This window comes from Caloenas nicobarica, chromosome 2, assembly GCF_036013445.1.
Source record: "Caloenas nicobarica isolate bCalNic1 chromosome 2, bCalNic1.hap1, whole genome shotgun sequence".
In the NCBI taxonomy this organism is placed as follows: Eukaryota; Metazoa; Chordata; class Aves; order Columbiformes; family Columbidae; genus Caloenas; species Caloenas nicobarica.
The window spans coordinates 22,342,930-22,357,004 of NC_088246.1; the positions used below are offsets into that span (position 1 = coordinate 22,342,930).

General features: G+C 39.9%; 1 protein-coding gene across 3 annotated transcripts in view; it reads left to right on the plus strand.

Annotated features, from left to right (window-relative positions):
* ST8SIA6 (ST8 alpha-N-acetyl-neuraminide alpha-2,8-sialyltransferase 6) overlaps positions 1–14,075 on the plus strand; it is a 66,650-nt gene that overhangs the window by 27,857 nt on the left and 24,718 nt on the right. For all 3 annotated transcript variants that reach the window (XM_065627712.1, XM_065627713.1, XM_065627711.1), the window contains exons 3-4: positions 2,185–2,283; positions 7,850–7,936. In XM_065627712.1, coding sequence (XP_065483784.1) covers positions 2,185–2,283; positions 7,850–7,936 — 186 coding nt within the window. The remainder of the gene's footprint in view (positions 1–2,184; positions 2,284–7,849; positions 7,937–14,075) is intronic.

Consider the following 14,075-nt stretch of genomic DNA (forward strand, 5'->3'; position numbering starts at 1 on the left):
CCATTCAAGCTGCAATAAACCAGTGTGTGTAAATGGTGTAGGCAGAATATTTGCTGGCACTTACTGTGTAAGACTTGCTGAGTTGTGTGCTTGATCCTCTGAACTGCATGCTCTGAGAGCCTTCTGCCCTCATGTTTGTATGTCACTCCTGGAATTAGATAAGGAGCTGTATGCAAAATCAGCCAAGGAGCTCTCAGCAGGTAGCGCCAGCTGTTATTATTAAAGACCCTGCAGAACTCAAAGGGTAGAGGTTTGTATCGTGTTGTCTTACTAGTGCCCTCAACAAGGGGCACGCAGACTGCAGACTGCCTCTGGGGCACCAAGTGTATACTGGGGAGAAGTTCCTGACGGAAAGAAAGGGAGAGAGCTGATGTTTCTCCTCTGCAGCCCACATGCTGCGTGAATTGCTACTGTGGAGTGACTGAATCACTAGAAATTCATGGGCAACGGAAAGAGAAGGCAAGGCACTCTGTTCCTATTCCTCCCCTGTCTTAGCTGTGAACATGCCATCAGTTCAGTAGCAAAATAAACAAGCATTTATTCTGCTCTTTCTTCTTCAGTCAGTTTCTTCTCATGTGGATTGTTTAAAATTTTAGTTAAGAGAAGTCTCAGGGCGTGACCTTACTAATACCTTTAGGGAGAGTGCAAAGAGGACGGAGCCAGGCTCTTCTCAGTGGTGCCCAGTGACAGGACCAGAGGCCATGGGTACAGACAGAAACACAAGAGGTTCCCTCTGAACATCAGGAAATGCTTTTCCAGCGTGAGGGTGACTGAGCACTGGCACAGGCTGCACAGGAAGGTTGTGGAGTCTCCAACCATGGAGATACTCAAAGGCAGTCTGGACATGGTCCTGGGCAACTGGCTCTAGGTGGCCCTGCTCAAGCAGCAGGTGGGACCAGATGATCTCCAGAGGTGCCTTCCAACCTCAACCCTTCTGTGGTTCTGTGGCTTGAAATGGCAACTTTGCCAAGTAAGAACTTCAAAATCAGCTTGTCAGAAATCCTGTTGATAAGTGGGCTCTGTTTTAAGAGGTGAAGGTAATGGCAGTTTGGTCCTTGTTAGTAGAAGGGATGATGGTTCAGAAGCAGAGGGCGTTGTGTGCGAAACAGGAAGACCCTTTCCCGTGTGTGAGTGCCACTGTACGCAGATGGCTCGGCTGTTGTGTGATTCTGAGAGCAGCACAGGTCGTGTTCACTGCTGCAGCTCGCGCTCGTGAGGGAATGATCCAGCATCTGTGTCTTCTGTGTTTCTAGTTCTGGTTGGGACAAACATGCAGTGTCCAGGTGTTCCGTAAGTGGTGAATCAGTGGAAAGAACCCAAATGGATTGGGGCGGGGGGAAGATGGTCAGAAACAAGGGAAATAAAAATGCTGGAGGGAAGAAACTTCATGGTAAATGGCAATACACACAGCAGAAGCGGGGTGAAGGAAGATGGTGATTGTGTGAAACTGAACCTCAATACAGGGTGAACTGAGGTGAATGGAATAAGACCTTTGTATCTCGGTCATTTACTAATTTACAGCTCAATCTTCTACCAGGACTGCAGTGCAAGAGGACCACACAAGCAGTTTGGTGAAAATAAGACAACAGGAATTAAAGATCACTGTCTGGAACTTGCTTTGGTTCCTTCTGCAAATATTTATTTTCACTGTGTAAATAAAGAATAAACGAGGGAGGAAGCATTAATCTCCAGTCAAGAAGTAAAGGTCCAAGTAAAAAGATCCACTTCACCTGTGGTGTTTCTTATGCATATTGTATTGTCTCTGAATGTTGCATTTCATCAACAACTTCAGGAAATCTCATCTGCTAAATATTTTACTGGTGAATATTTTAAATATCTTCAAAACATAATGTTCAAGAGGCTCCCCATTTAATTTCTTTTTTTTTTTTTAACTACGTTTTCTGATTACAGTGTAAAGCAGAAAATATAATTCAGACTATGAAACAGAGTTATTTTAAAGAATCGGGTATTTTATAGTCACTAGCAGCAAACTCCCCTTTTATACAAAAGCTTCACAACAGAAGTCAATAAGATTTCTTTGGTAATGTTTTCAGCTAAATCAACAGTTATTAATCTTATTGTCATAGCAAAGTAAATGTGACAGCATTGTCAGAATATGTTCTCTCTTTTAAAGTTTGTTGCTTTTTCTCTTCTCTGCCCCCTCCCTCCCCTCCCTTTTAACAGAACAACTGTTAATAAAAATGGAATTTACCAGCTTGAACAGGCTTCAAAATGTAAGGCAATTCAGGACAACATTTTGTCATCATCTATCAAGAAGAAAAGGTAGGTGTTTGCTGTGCATTCTGCTTTGTTTGTTTTAAATAGAAGGGAAAAAGGTTGTCCTCTTTTTACATAATTCTTGATGATATTAATAACAGGAAACTGAAATTGTTCAACCAATGATTGCCTGCATTTTTTATTTCACATGAATTAGATTTATTCAGAGTTAGATTCCCCCCCTCCTCCCCCAGTATAAGTCAACAAGATTTCTCCTTGCCAGTTAGCAACATTTTATTCCAGGATATTCACAAAAACGTTGAAGAGAATCTGTGAGGTATAATTTCATTCTTGAGTGTCTTTTTCCTGATTGGGGAACACTCCTGCTATGAGCAGCCTCAGTTAATGGATTCTTTTTAGCATATTCACTGGACAAAGTACGGAAATGTACTCGTATAAAAACTTACTAATTGATTGCCCTCATTATAGTAACTATTCCACAGGAAACTAATAATTCAATTTTAGATACATAGAAAAAACACCCCAAATTAATTTTGAGTTTCAGCTTGCTGTTCTGCCTTTTCCTGACATGCAAAAAAAAATTCTTTGATATCAGCCCTGCTCTAATATCTTGCTATTTTCTAATGTGAAAATGGGAGAAACAGCCTGTTGCTTTTGACATACAACATTCTGCCTGTATGAATGTGCAAATAAATAAATCACTGTAAATAAGAAAGGCTTCCCATTAGGACTGAGTTCCAGCTTAAAATTAATTATGTGCCACAGTGTCTTTAAAACTGGAAGCTTTTTTTTTTTTTATCCCTCCATTTGTGAAGAGAAATGCAATGAGAAACAAAACCTCTTCTAATAATTACATGCCTTTCCCTGTTCGAAGGACTGGAGAAGTCAAATTCTTCCTTAACACAGAAACGATATTAAATCGTGATTTTAAAACTTCTCCCATCTTTTCTGCCCACTCCTGACTTTCTGATTGCGTTTTGAGATATTTCACCCATTTTTAAGTCACCATATTCCAAGCATTCTGTCTTTACTCTTTAAATTCTTTTTTTTCTCCTCTATAACTTCTTCTCCCACCAATATTCCATCTTATCAGCAACACTATCATTGAAGTTTTTATTCTTTTGAAAGGTAATAGACCACTACGTTACTGATGCACTGCTAGTGAGAGCTAAAAGAGAAACTGGTAAACAGAGGTCAAAGAATGCAGTTGACTGAAAAATTGAGTGATTAGCCCCAAGAGAAGGACAACCAGTCACTGCATTGCCTCCAAAGTCCAGTTATAGCAATATAAATGCTGTTATTTATCCCATTAGTTAAAAGGTTGTATAGGCTGCAGCAACGCAGACGTGCTCTTCATATCTAGAAAGTTTTGGAGCTGAGGCAGTGGGAGAAACTTTACGAAGTGCGAGACCTTTATTCTGTGGCTAAAAGCTGCAGCATTTAACGAGGCAGAAGATGAATTGGGCAGGTAGGAAGAGAAACCGATGCTTGGAACAAAGGAGCAAGGGATTGCTTTTTGCCATGAATATTGCAATTCCTTGCCCGTCACCAAGAGGAGCTGCAAGGATCTTCTGTTGTTTTTTCAAGGAGTGACCCACAGGCACAGTATGTAAATGCTTTACGTTGCAGTTCTAGACTTTCAGGGACATTCTGGATGCTCTTACCTCCTAAGTTGGCTGAAAGGAAAAAAAAATACTAAAGTTAGTCAAATGATTTGATAGTAAAAAATGCTCTGTGTGTGGGAAGTTGTTATTATAGCAGGTATGTGCTGCTGGTGGTGATAAAGAGCCTGAAATACTGAGTTTTGCTGGCAATTTTCCATTTTTATTCTAGAGCAGGCCCTGTGCACATTCTCCTGAGGGCTTTAAAAATTGATAGTTGTTTTGGTAGCATTAAAATGTCCAAAGGCAAAAGGGATCCACCTTTTCTCTTGCATTTCCTGCTGTAGTTTTTCCTTGTATTTTTTTCTTTCTTAAACATAAGCTGCCAAGTAGAAATATCTCCTTTTTTCACTCCTGCGGCTCAATTTTCCTTCTAATTCAAATAGCTTTTTTCAAGTGGGTATTTAGGCTTAGCAAGTAACTAGTGGGGCTGCATCTGTCTCTCTGTTCTGACATTTTACGTATTGTCTCCCTAATATCTCAACACTTCTGTCCTTGCCGTTGTCCTTTAGATATCTGCCAAAAATCAGAAGATACTTATACTTTGTCAGTGCCTTGACTGTGAATAATTCCACCTTAGCCACTGCAGTTAATGTAGAAGGTCACTGCGTACCTGTGAAGAACTATAAGTAAAAAAAAACTTCCAGGTGTTATTTGTCAGCCAGGCTCATACAGTGTGAGTGAGTTTCCTACAACAGCAAGTTATTATAATGGTTGTGGTGCAAGTGGCAGACAAAAACAGGTTGAAGCATGTTTCATTCACTATTCCCAGCACTGTAATTATTGTCTTGTCCACCTGATTTTGTAATTCAATTTACCTGAGTTGTTTTATCCTAATAATAAAACCCTTTTTGCTGTAAGCTCCTGGGTGCCAGTGGAAATATATGTATTGTCTCAGCTCTTTAAAACGGAATAGTGGAGGACTATTGGGGTTACATCAGAGCCATGAAATGATATTCTGATGGCCTTCTGGACTGATTCCATTGGAGGAGTGAGTCCCCAAGGCTCCTTTAAAGCAGGAAATGCTAAAAGAGGCTTTCTGAGAGGAAAACAAAGCTTTCTGGGCTGTAAATGCAGCTTCAGCAAATCCCAGAGCCTCACTTTGAGTCTTTAAAAGAATTAGTCTGTGGGAATATTGTCTGTATTCAAGCAGAGTTCGTTCCCCAGGAGCCTCATGTCGGTGTGAGCAGCCGCGGCAGCCGCCTTGCAGAGCTGCTGTGGTTGGGAGCTCCTGTCCCGCGGGACGTGCTGCTGGGACACAGCTGCCGCTGGCCGTGCTGTGCCAGTGCTGCCAAAGATGGCTTCTGACAGTCTGCAGGCCCTTTGTGAGTCACAAGAGGAGCAGAACTGGACGCTAGGGCGAGCAGAGGTGATGTTCTGCCTTGTAAAGGCCTGTAAGCGTGGCTTTTCTCGGTGAGCTGCTGAGCTGGGACACCTCTGAGCAAGAGCGAGTCCAGCCGGTGGACAGCAGTGGAAAGGCAGCGACGGTCTTGCATTGCAAGTGGTGTCTTTATCCTGGTGCGGCTTCTGTTACATGTATAAGAAGGTCCTTACTTTTTCTGGCAGTGAGTGCCCGTGTTTCTCGTGAGGCCTCAGAACTAGCAGCACGGATGATGCTTTGGTTTTTCTCCTTACCAGATGTTTCCCTGTGACTCGCTAATAACTTGTCAGTCCATGCAATTTCCTTCTGAGCTGATGGTAATTTTTCTTTTCATTTCTGACTCTGATCTTCATCTTATCAACGTCTTTAGGCTAAAATTTGGGCTTTTTCTTTATTTTTTTTCTCCTGGATAATGATAGCCTAAGTAACTCTTCATGCTTGGTTATCCTATTAATTTTTGGAATTTTTCCCTAAGTCCCAGCATCTAAGAGTTATTTATTGTTTAGCCTTAAGGAAAAGAACTCGATAAGTGATTCAACATCAGCACAGGCTATTTCGGTCCTGTGCTTCTGTCCCATCCTCCCCCCACACGCACTCCCTGTCCTGCCCTGTGCTGGTGCTGACATTTGTCTGACCCATGGGGAGCCAATTTAGGTAGCAGCTTCAGCAGGAGAGCGGCTCCTTTTTCTCTGGCAGTGGTTCCAAGGCTGCTAATACAACATACCAGCAGGCATCTGCCAACATAGGAAGGCCTTGTTCTCCTCTCCCATCACTCCTTGCTTATACTGGCTGTGGCATTCGATGGAATCTTTCCTGATCTGGTTTAACACACTAAAGAAGAAGAAAATGTACGTGCATATTTTTTTTTTCCCTTCTGGGTTATTTTTTTTGCCATGGTAGTGTATTAAAGTGGCCTATGAAGGCATTAGACAGGTGCAAAAGCTAGAGGAGAAAAAACAACCAAACAAGAAAACAAACAAACAAAACCACAGAGGTGGTGTCAAATATGTACCAGCAAGCGGCACAAGGGAGAGAACAGATTTGGAGTTGGACTGGAAGGAGGAAGAATAGACTGCACCAGGTCAGATTGGCCACAGTGAAACTGGTTTCGCTCCTCTCCCACTTCTGCCCGGTCATTCCTGCTCTCTTGAGTTGTGCAAGGGCTCAGTAAATCAGTTTAGTCACAATCATCTAGTTCATTTAAGAGTTTGTTAAGTCTGGAGAGTGAAAAATCATACATGTTGTCATAGGTGCAGACTTGAGCCAAAGACCAGTTCTAATGCAGTATTCCTCCTAAAAGTTTCATTTATTTTTCCATGCAGAAATGGGACATGATTTTACTCGGGGGTAGATAAACAAGTTAATTTTAGCATTTGCAGTACTTTTATGAAGCAAACAAAAAAAGAGATCTGGTTTTTTAAATGTTTACCAGAAAGCTGTGGTACTAAAAGCATGTTGAACACAGAGAGAGAAGGGAGCTTTTGGGTTGTTGACCTCTGCTGCTGCAAGCCACCACAGCCTTTTTTATATTTCTTTTTATCAATTCTCATGCTCCATTTAAAAACAAATGAGGTTTCTTGCCATCTCAACTCTTGTAAAACTGTTCAAAATACACACTTCCAAGTTCCAGCTTAAATAGACTCACCATGCTCCGGGTTTGGGCCAACAACAAAGCCATTTTTGCTAAAATAATACAAGGTAGACCATTTCAGGAGACATAAGTTCCATAGAATTTGTAATCAAGGCATCTATAGCATCTCTTCTTCCTGTTCCCTCAGTCCTCCTTGTAAGTCAGAGTTATTGTTTCTAAAAAACCTATAGTAGTATCCAGGCACAAATGGGAGAAGTATTAACATTGAACCTGTAAGAGAAGAAATGTCTCCGTTCTTTTGACTTACATGTTCTGAAGTATTCCACGTAGGGACAAATTTAAATCTCTTGAAGGGGTTTAAAAGCAGCAGAAAGCTCTTTGGTTACATGTACCGATGTAACCAAAGTGCTAGTTTATGTAAAACAACAGATAGTTTTCTTTAAGATAATTTGAAGGAAAACTTACATCTATAAGTATTGGTCGGTGGTCTTAGATTATTCAGTTGAGTTTGGGGAGTCTATAAGGTAAATAAAAGAAAAGGCCTAAGAAGTGTAATGCTTCATCTTGGCTTGAAAGAGCCACATTTCAAAACATTTTTGAAGTTTAGAATGCCAAGTACAAGTAAGAGGCTTTTTTTGTATTATTTTAGACTTTTACACTTAAGATGATTTCTAATAACTTCAAGGTATTTATGGTCAAATATTTCAGTTTGCAACCAGTGTGCTTTTGAAAGTTTCTGAAAAGAAAAGTTCATTAGGACATCACTGTTAAGAAGAGTTGTTTAATAGGTCATGCTAATTAAATGAGGATTGTACTGTTACAAATTAGAAAAATAAAATAGGTCATGGAGTTCTAAAAGCAATCTATTATATATGCACCATTCACATTATTATTAATACATGCATCATTTGAATGTTTTAGAGTCTGTTTCTAAGTATACATATATATTCTAATGTTTGATGTTCTTGCTTTTTTTAGATATTCAGAAGATTATTATCTTCACATAGTCACAAAACTGCAGAACTGCACCTGGATAAGGAGACTAGAAGAATCTACCAAATTCAGGTAACTTTCATTGTCTCATTTAGAAAAACTGTTGAGCCTAGGTTTGTCTAACAAGCCATCAATTTACATCTTCCCTTTTGAAAATATAATTTTGTATTGCTTTTAGACTGTATTTGTAGCTATACATTTCTATTAATCTTTTGATGATGGGGCTCTTCTTTATTTGAATTGAACTGTGCAAACTGAGTAGGATAAAAGAACTATACAAATGAAGTAATTTCACTGATCTCCACTATAATGACTAGTTAAATAACTTAAGTAGAATGGATTAAAATATTCCTGACACAAAACCTACTGCATTAAAAAAAAAAAAAAATATCAGTAATGTGATTTTTGTCCATCTGAATTGGCACTCTGGTAAAAGAGTGTGTAGTGAAGCAGAGTACTTCTGACCCCCCGACTATTGCTTCTATTACAGAAGTGCCCAAGGCACTCATTAGGTTTGACGCTGTGTGTTGTGGCCCCTGAGCACGTCAGCACGTGGTGACATCTGTCCTTGTTCGGGATGGTGCAGAAGTACACGGTCAGTAGGGACAGTGATCACTGAAAAGCTTCCACTCTCATTTGGAAATGCATCATGCTGGTTTTAGAGAACAGCTTCGCTGTGCCAACTCTGTTTTCTCCAGGGGGAAATACTCTCTTGAATTACATTATTACATGGATCAGGATTAAAAATTCTGTTATGGTCATTAAAAAGAAATAACCTGACCTACCTTCCAATTCTTTGGAAGGTTGAAAACCTAATATCCACATGCTCAGCATGATACTCTTGGAAGAAGTTTGGGGCAGGGGTAAAGGGTTTTGTGCAACATGAATTGCTGTGTTTGCTGTGTATCATAACTGACCAACGGCGATTCCCAGAGCTGAGGTAGGAGAATACACAGAGTTAAGGATTAAGAAACTTTCAGTTAACTCAGGGAGGCTTTAGCTGTGCACAGAGATGACAGAGCATGATAAGGAACTGTAGAAGCAGCCCATTCTGTATCACAACAGGCAGGTGTCTTGTACAGAGTTGACAAGAGGCAAAGCAGCTCTAGTCTGCTCTTTATCTTGCTACATTAGGCTTTTTGTTTTCCAGTCTTTTTTTAAACTTCTCTTCCTTCCGAAGGGCGAAGGGACCAGCCACCACTTACCAGCAATTTGTCAGTTCTTCTGCTGTGCTAGTGTCAAGAGTAACCACTCCTTGTTCCAGCTTCACTTCTTCATTTATTGCTTCTGCAGTCCCCCTTCTACTGGGCAACTTCTTCTGCATCTTCTGGGCCTATGGGAATCAAACATGATACCCTCTATCTAAATAGTCATATGAGACAAAATGCTTTACTGTTCCTCTTACTGTCTTTGCTTTCCAGCAAGGAGTGTGGGTCATAAGTAGTCAAGGTGGGTCATACAACCAATTATTAGACTGGAAATATTCAAAAGTGAAAACTGCGGGGTGCACCAAGCCACTTATGAAATGTGGACTGTATGTACATTGAGTTGAGCTTGCTAGGTTAAACTTACCTCAAATTCCAAGTGAAAAAATTATTTTGAAACCCATGGCTCAGCACAGGCTGGACAAACTCTTGTTACTTAATTGACATTCCATGGATGTGCTGTTATGGTTTAATTGCTTTTTAACATCCAAACTAGTTAAAGTATTAGCTAGTTCGTACGTACGCATCCCATGCTGCAATTCTGATGACAGTGCTGTATATTCTTGTGTCCCTGTAAAATTTTATCTTTTCTGATGTCGTCTAAGAATTCCATTGATAGGATCGAGGACTGGTACTTTGGTTTAGGGCATTGCAGACGATTATTTTACAAAAAATGTATGCTTTTGCATAAGTCTTTTCTTTCTTTTTCCATTCTCAAGCTCCTTTCTGCTGTTTTTTGGAAATAGGATATTAAAATTTTACAGTTGTCCTTGTTCCCAAATCATACTGGAGACTTTCAAAGCTCTTATCAGTTGGTCAATAGAGGCTTCAAAAGAAAAGATTAAAAAGAAAAAGAGAGAAAAACATATTCAGTATAAAATTTACTGACTGATTATTCTGTGTACACTTCATGCTTACAGCACTTCCAAACTTATTTGTGAGGCTTAAGCGCAAGAGCCTGGAACTAGCTTTGCAAGGACACTAGCTGAGAAATGATGCATTGACAGAGCTCTATAGGTAACAAAGCTTCTAGAAATGTGGTGAAATAAATGAATTAATAATCCCTTGGCTGTACATATCTTCATTTTTCTAACTTTGCCCAGTGTAAGTAATTCATAATAATTGTGTAATACAACTATTATTCATTTCTAAAAATCTCATTAAGTGGGTAGATAAATACACCCATTTTGCAGAAGAGGAAATGAATCTGGGGGGGGCTGTGCAGCAGGAATCGGGTGACACAGCCAGCCACCCGCAGGAGCGGAGCTCCAAGCGGCCTGTGCCGTGTCCTTCACCTGCCTGTGCCACCAGAAATCTGCTGCTGACGAGACTGCAGAGAAGCTGCTTGACTTCTTTCCCTGTTTGCCTGTCAGTTAAATGGAGTGAACACTTAGCTGCTTCCCAGGCGTGGTGTCAATTGTATGACATCTCTGTATTATCCTGAAGTTCTGAAGAACAGGCATGCATATTTATAAGGGATTTAATGTCTTCTGCTTCAGGGCATAAACTAACCTCTAATTAATAAGGTTCAAAAGCAGCTTCCTGTGGGGCAGTGGATTTCTCAGAGAAGCTTTCATATGTTTTCCTTTGCAGCTTTTGCTGTTGGCTGCCGTCATACTGTAGTAGAATGGAGCAATATGTGATCTGAGCCAGTAACAGTTATGTTCCTAGAAGACAGCACTGGGTGCCAATGAGTACACATCAATCCTCTTTGTGAGCTGGACTCCCAACAGATCCTGGCCAAATAAAAGAATATGAATTAGAAGTGCGATGCAGGAAAGAAATAACTTGTCTTTGTATTTGGCAGAAGGGTTACAGCTGACAGCCACGTGTGGCACAAACCACAGTGTTTTTACCAACCCATTGTACAAAAAGCAGCGTGCAGGATTCCAGGGTGACCCTTGATTACTTAGCTCATCTTTGCCATGCAGCTGTGCAAACTGTGTCCATTTGTTGTCAGAGAGCTGCCCTTTTTCTCTCCAGATGGCTTCCTCTGAAGCCCCTCTGCTGTGCATGCTCACGTCTGCTTGGCTAGATGGTATCTGCCAGTGGTCAGTGGTTCTTGACAGCTACATGATGTTTACTCATGTGTTTCTCAAAATCAAGAAGAATCATGAGGCAAGTACAAGCCATGATGTTCTCTTTAATATCTCCCATATCCACAGTCCATCTTCTCTGGTTGATTTTTGTCTGGCCTCTGTCAGGGAACCAGTGTCCTGGCCCTTCACTTATTTCAGTATCTGTAATGCTGACATCAGCACTGCCAGATTTAGGCTGCCCTCAGAGGAGCAAGTGCAAGCACTTGGTTCATTGCTCTTATAATCTAGTTAAATTTATTATGCCCCACAATAGTGGCTTTCAGTCATTGCTAAAGAGGTTTTATCTAATTTCACAATAGAAGCCAGCAAAGGTTATGTATCTTTACCAGAAGTGGTGCAAATGGCATCCTACTAACAGTGATTTGGGAAATTCTTCACCAATATTTACTGCTACTGACATATAGAGAACTATTTAAGTAATTTTTTTTCAGACCTTTCCTTTATGAAATTCAGCTGTACTTCTCTTGTTCTTTTATTTTTCTTGTTCTTTATGGCTCTACAGTCATCTAGTGTCTCCACATTATCCCTTTTTTTTCTAAACTCACCTGAATTTTTCCTCCATTTTCAGATTTACATCAGCTCTAACTTGTTTTAGACAAAGCAAGACCTCAGATTTCTTAGTTATAAGAGAGGATTGGTAGAAAGAGAGGGGACATAATCTTGCAGCTGCCTGGAAGCGTCACTCTTAAGGCTCCAGAAAAAAGCTGTGCTGGTAGCTCCCTCTGTAAAGGCTCTTCTACAGAGCTACAGTCAGTAGAGTCTCAGGTTCCCTAGGTAACCTGAATATTAATTATTATATTAGTATTCTTCAAAGGTTTTCCACTTAAAAGAAATGTTTCATTAGTGCAACAAATTACAGAGCCCAATTTGGTCTAAGCTATAATTGTATTTTATACCTCCACATCTCTTTTGCTTTACAGACTTCTAAGGTTGATTTATTTTCGTTTGGGCTATACACCCATTGTGGCAAATAATCTGCAGATTTTCCCAATAGTTGCAACTCCTTTTTTTTTTTTTTTTTTTTTTTTTTTTCCTGGAAGCTAAGGAATGGCTAAAACAGCCCTCAAAATGACTGGGGATGGGGGGGGATATGGAGAAAGGCTGAGCAGATGCTGTGTTTCAGAGAAGCCTCTGGGCGTTGTTTTTCTGGGCAATCTCGCTGAGCTTGGAGCCTGGCAAAGCAATGTGACAGTTCTTCAGGAACAGTGTCGCACTGGAATAGCCCCATGTGAGCTGTGGATGCTGGGCCTCCTCCCCATGGAAATACCGTTCCTGACAAACCTTATTTGCATCTGATAACAAAGGGAGAAAAAAATTCCTGGGTGTAAAATACACTTTTAAAACCCCTGATGTTACACTCCAGTTTAGCTGGCACACTGCTCCGCCTCACCAAAATATTTTTAACTTGTTTAAAAAAAAAAAAAATTACTACTTTAAAGAACCCTGGGTTTTGAATAGAATAGTTAAAAGATCAAACCATTTTCCTAATCCTGTAATTTCCCCTCCTGTTTTTTATTCCACTCGACCTCTATTACCCTTTTCCTACTTTAATATCTCTTCTGAAAAGTCTGTTAAACATTCCTGCAGATTATAAAATCCCACTCTTTCTTGAAGAGGTTGGTTTATAGTGTGCTACACTCTAACATATATAACAGTATTGCTTAACACATCTGTGTAATGCACCGAACCACAGTTGAAACACAAATAAAATACCCTGCAAGGTCAATTTATGCTTACATAAGCTCACACCACCACATAATCAATAGCTTTCCTAACACTAAACAGATCAATAATTCCACTGTACTCACTGAAGTCTTCCATTCCAGTACACAAGAAAACACACAGAACTCTGACATTACAGTGTGATTTAAGAGTACATTTGCTGCATAGCTTTAATAGATCATGTGTTAAATCAGGAGTACATATTCAGGGACACATTTCTATTTCAGAGGAGAAAGAAGCTGGGTGGAAAGATAGGAATTGGTGACAGTTTGGAGAAATGGTTATATCTTTTAATTGCTCTACAGACGACTTTTCTACAGGTTGGAGGACTCCTACAAGGGGAACCTAATTTTGGATCAGACTGAGTTAATTATGTCTTCATGGTAGAGTCTTTAAATAATCTTTAGTTTGAAAATTTTATTACACTTTTTACATATTCAGCCTTGATTTCAGATTCAACCCCATTGGCTTTCATTTCATTTCAACCCCATTACTTCATTTATAGGCAGCTCAAGGGCTGTCAGTGTAGCATTCCCCTTCAGCACATTCTGTCTCAGATATCAGGTTTAACCACTCTTTTCTAAAAGATTGGGATATGTCATAATATGCCTCATTGCACTTTGATGCTATTGACTTGGATTGACAAGAGCCTGGAGAAACGTGTATCATTCTCTAGAGCCCCCAGTGCAGTACAATAAGGTAATTGCTTGCTCATTATAAAATATTATAGCAGTGGACATAGATAAAAGGTAGTCTTGCTGTTAGTAGTTGCACCAATGAAATTTTGCTGTTGTATAGTGGAATTTTTTTGTGGGTTCTTCTCTACTGTCACGATAGTCTCTTCAATATAAAACCTTGAAGTCTTTGTTGTCATCACGTGCAGTACAATAGTTCACTTGAACTAATGATTACAAATACCCAAGCTAGATGAACTATTAAAACAAGCTATCAAACAAGCATAGGCTTTTCCTGGTTATTTTTAATCCACAGACTTTTGTCACTTGAAATACTTTGCCCTATATTCAAATGATATGACAAACTGTGCTGTGAAATACACTGAGCATCAGGCTTACAGGAGTTATAGCTTTAAATATTTGCTAGTCTTTCTGTTTGGTTTTCGATTTTATGTGGTGTTTATATGGTGGGTAACTGAAGATCCACAAAGATACATGTCTGTGTAAGCAT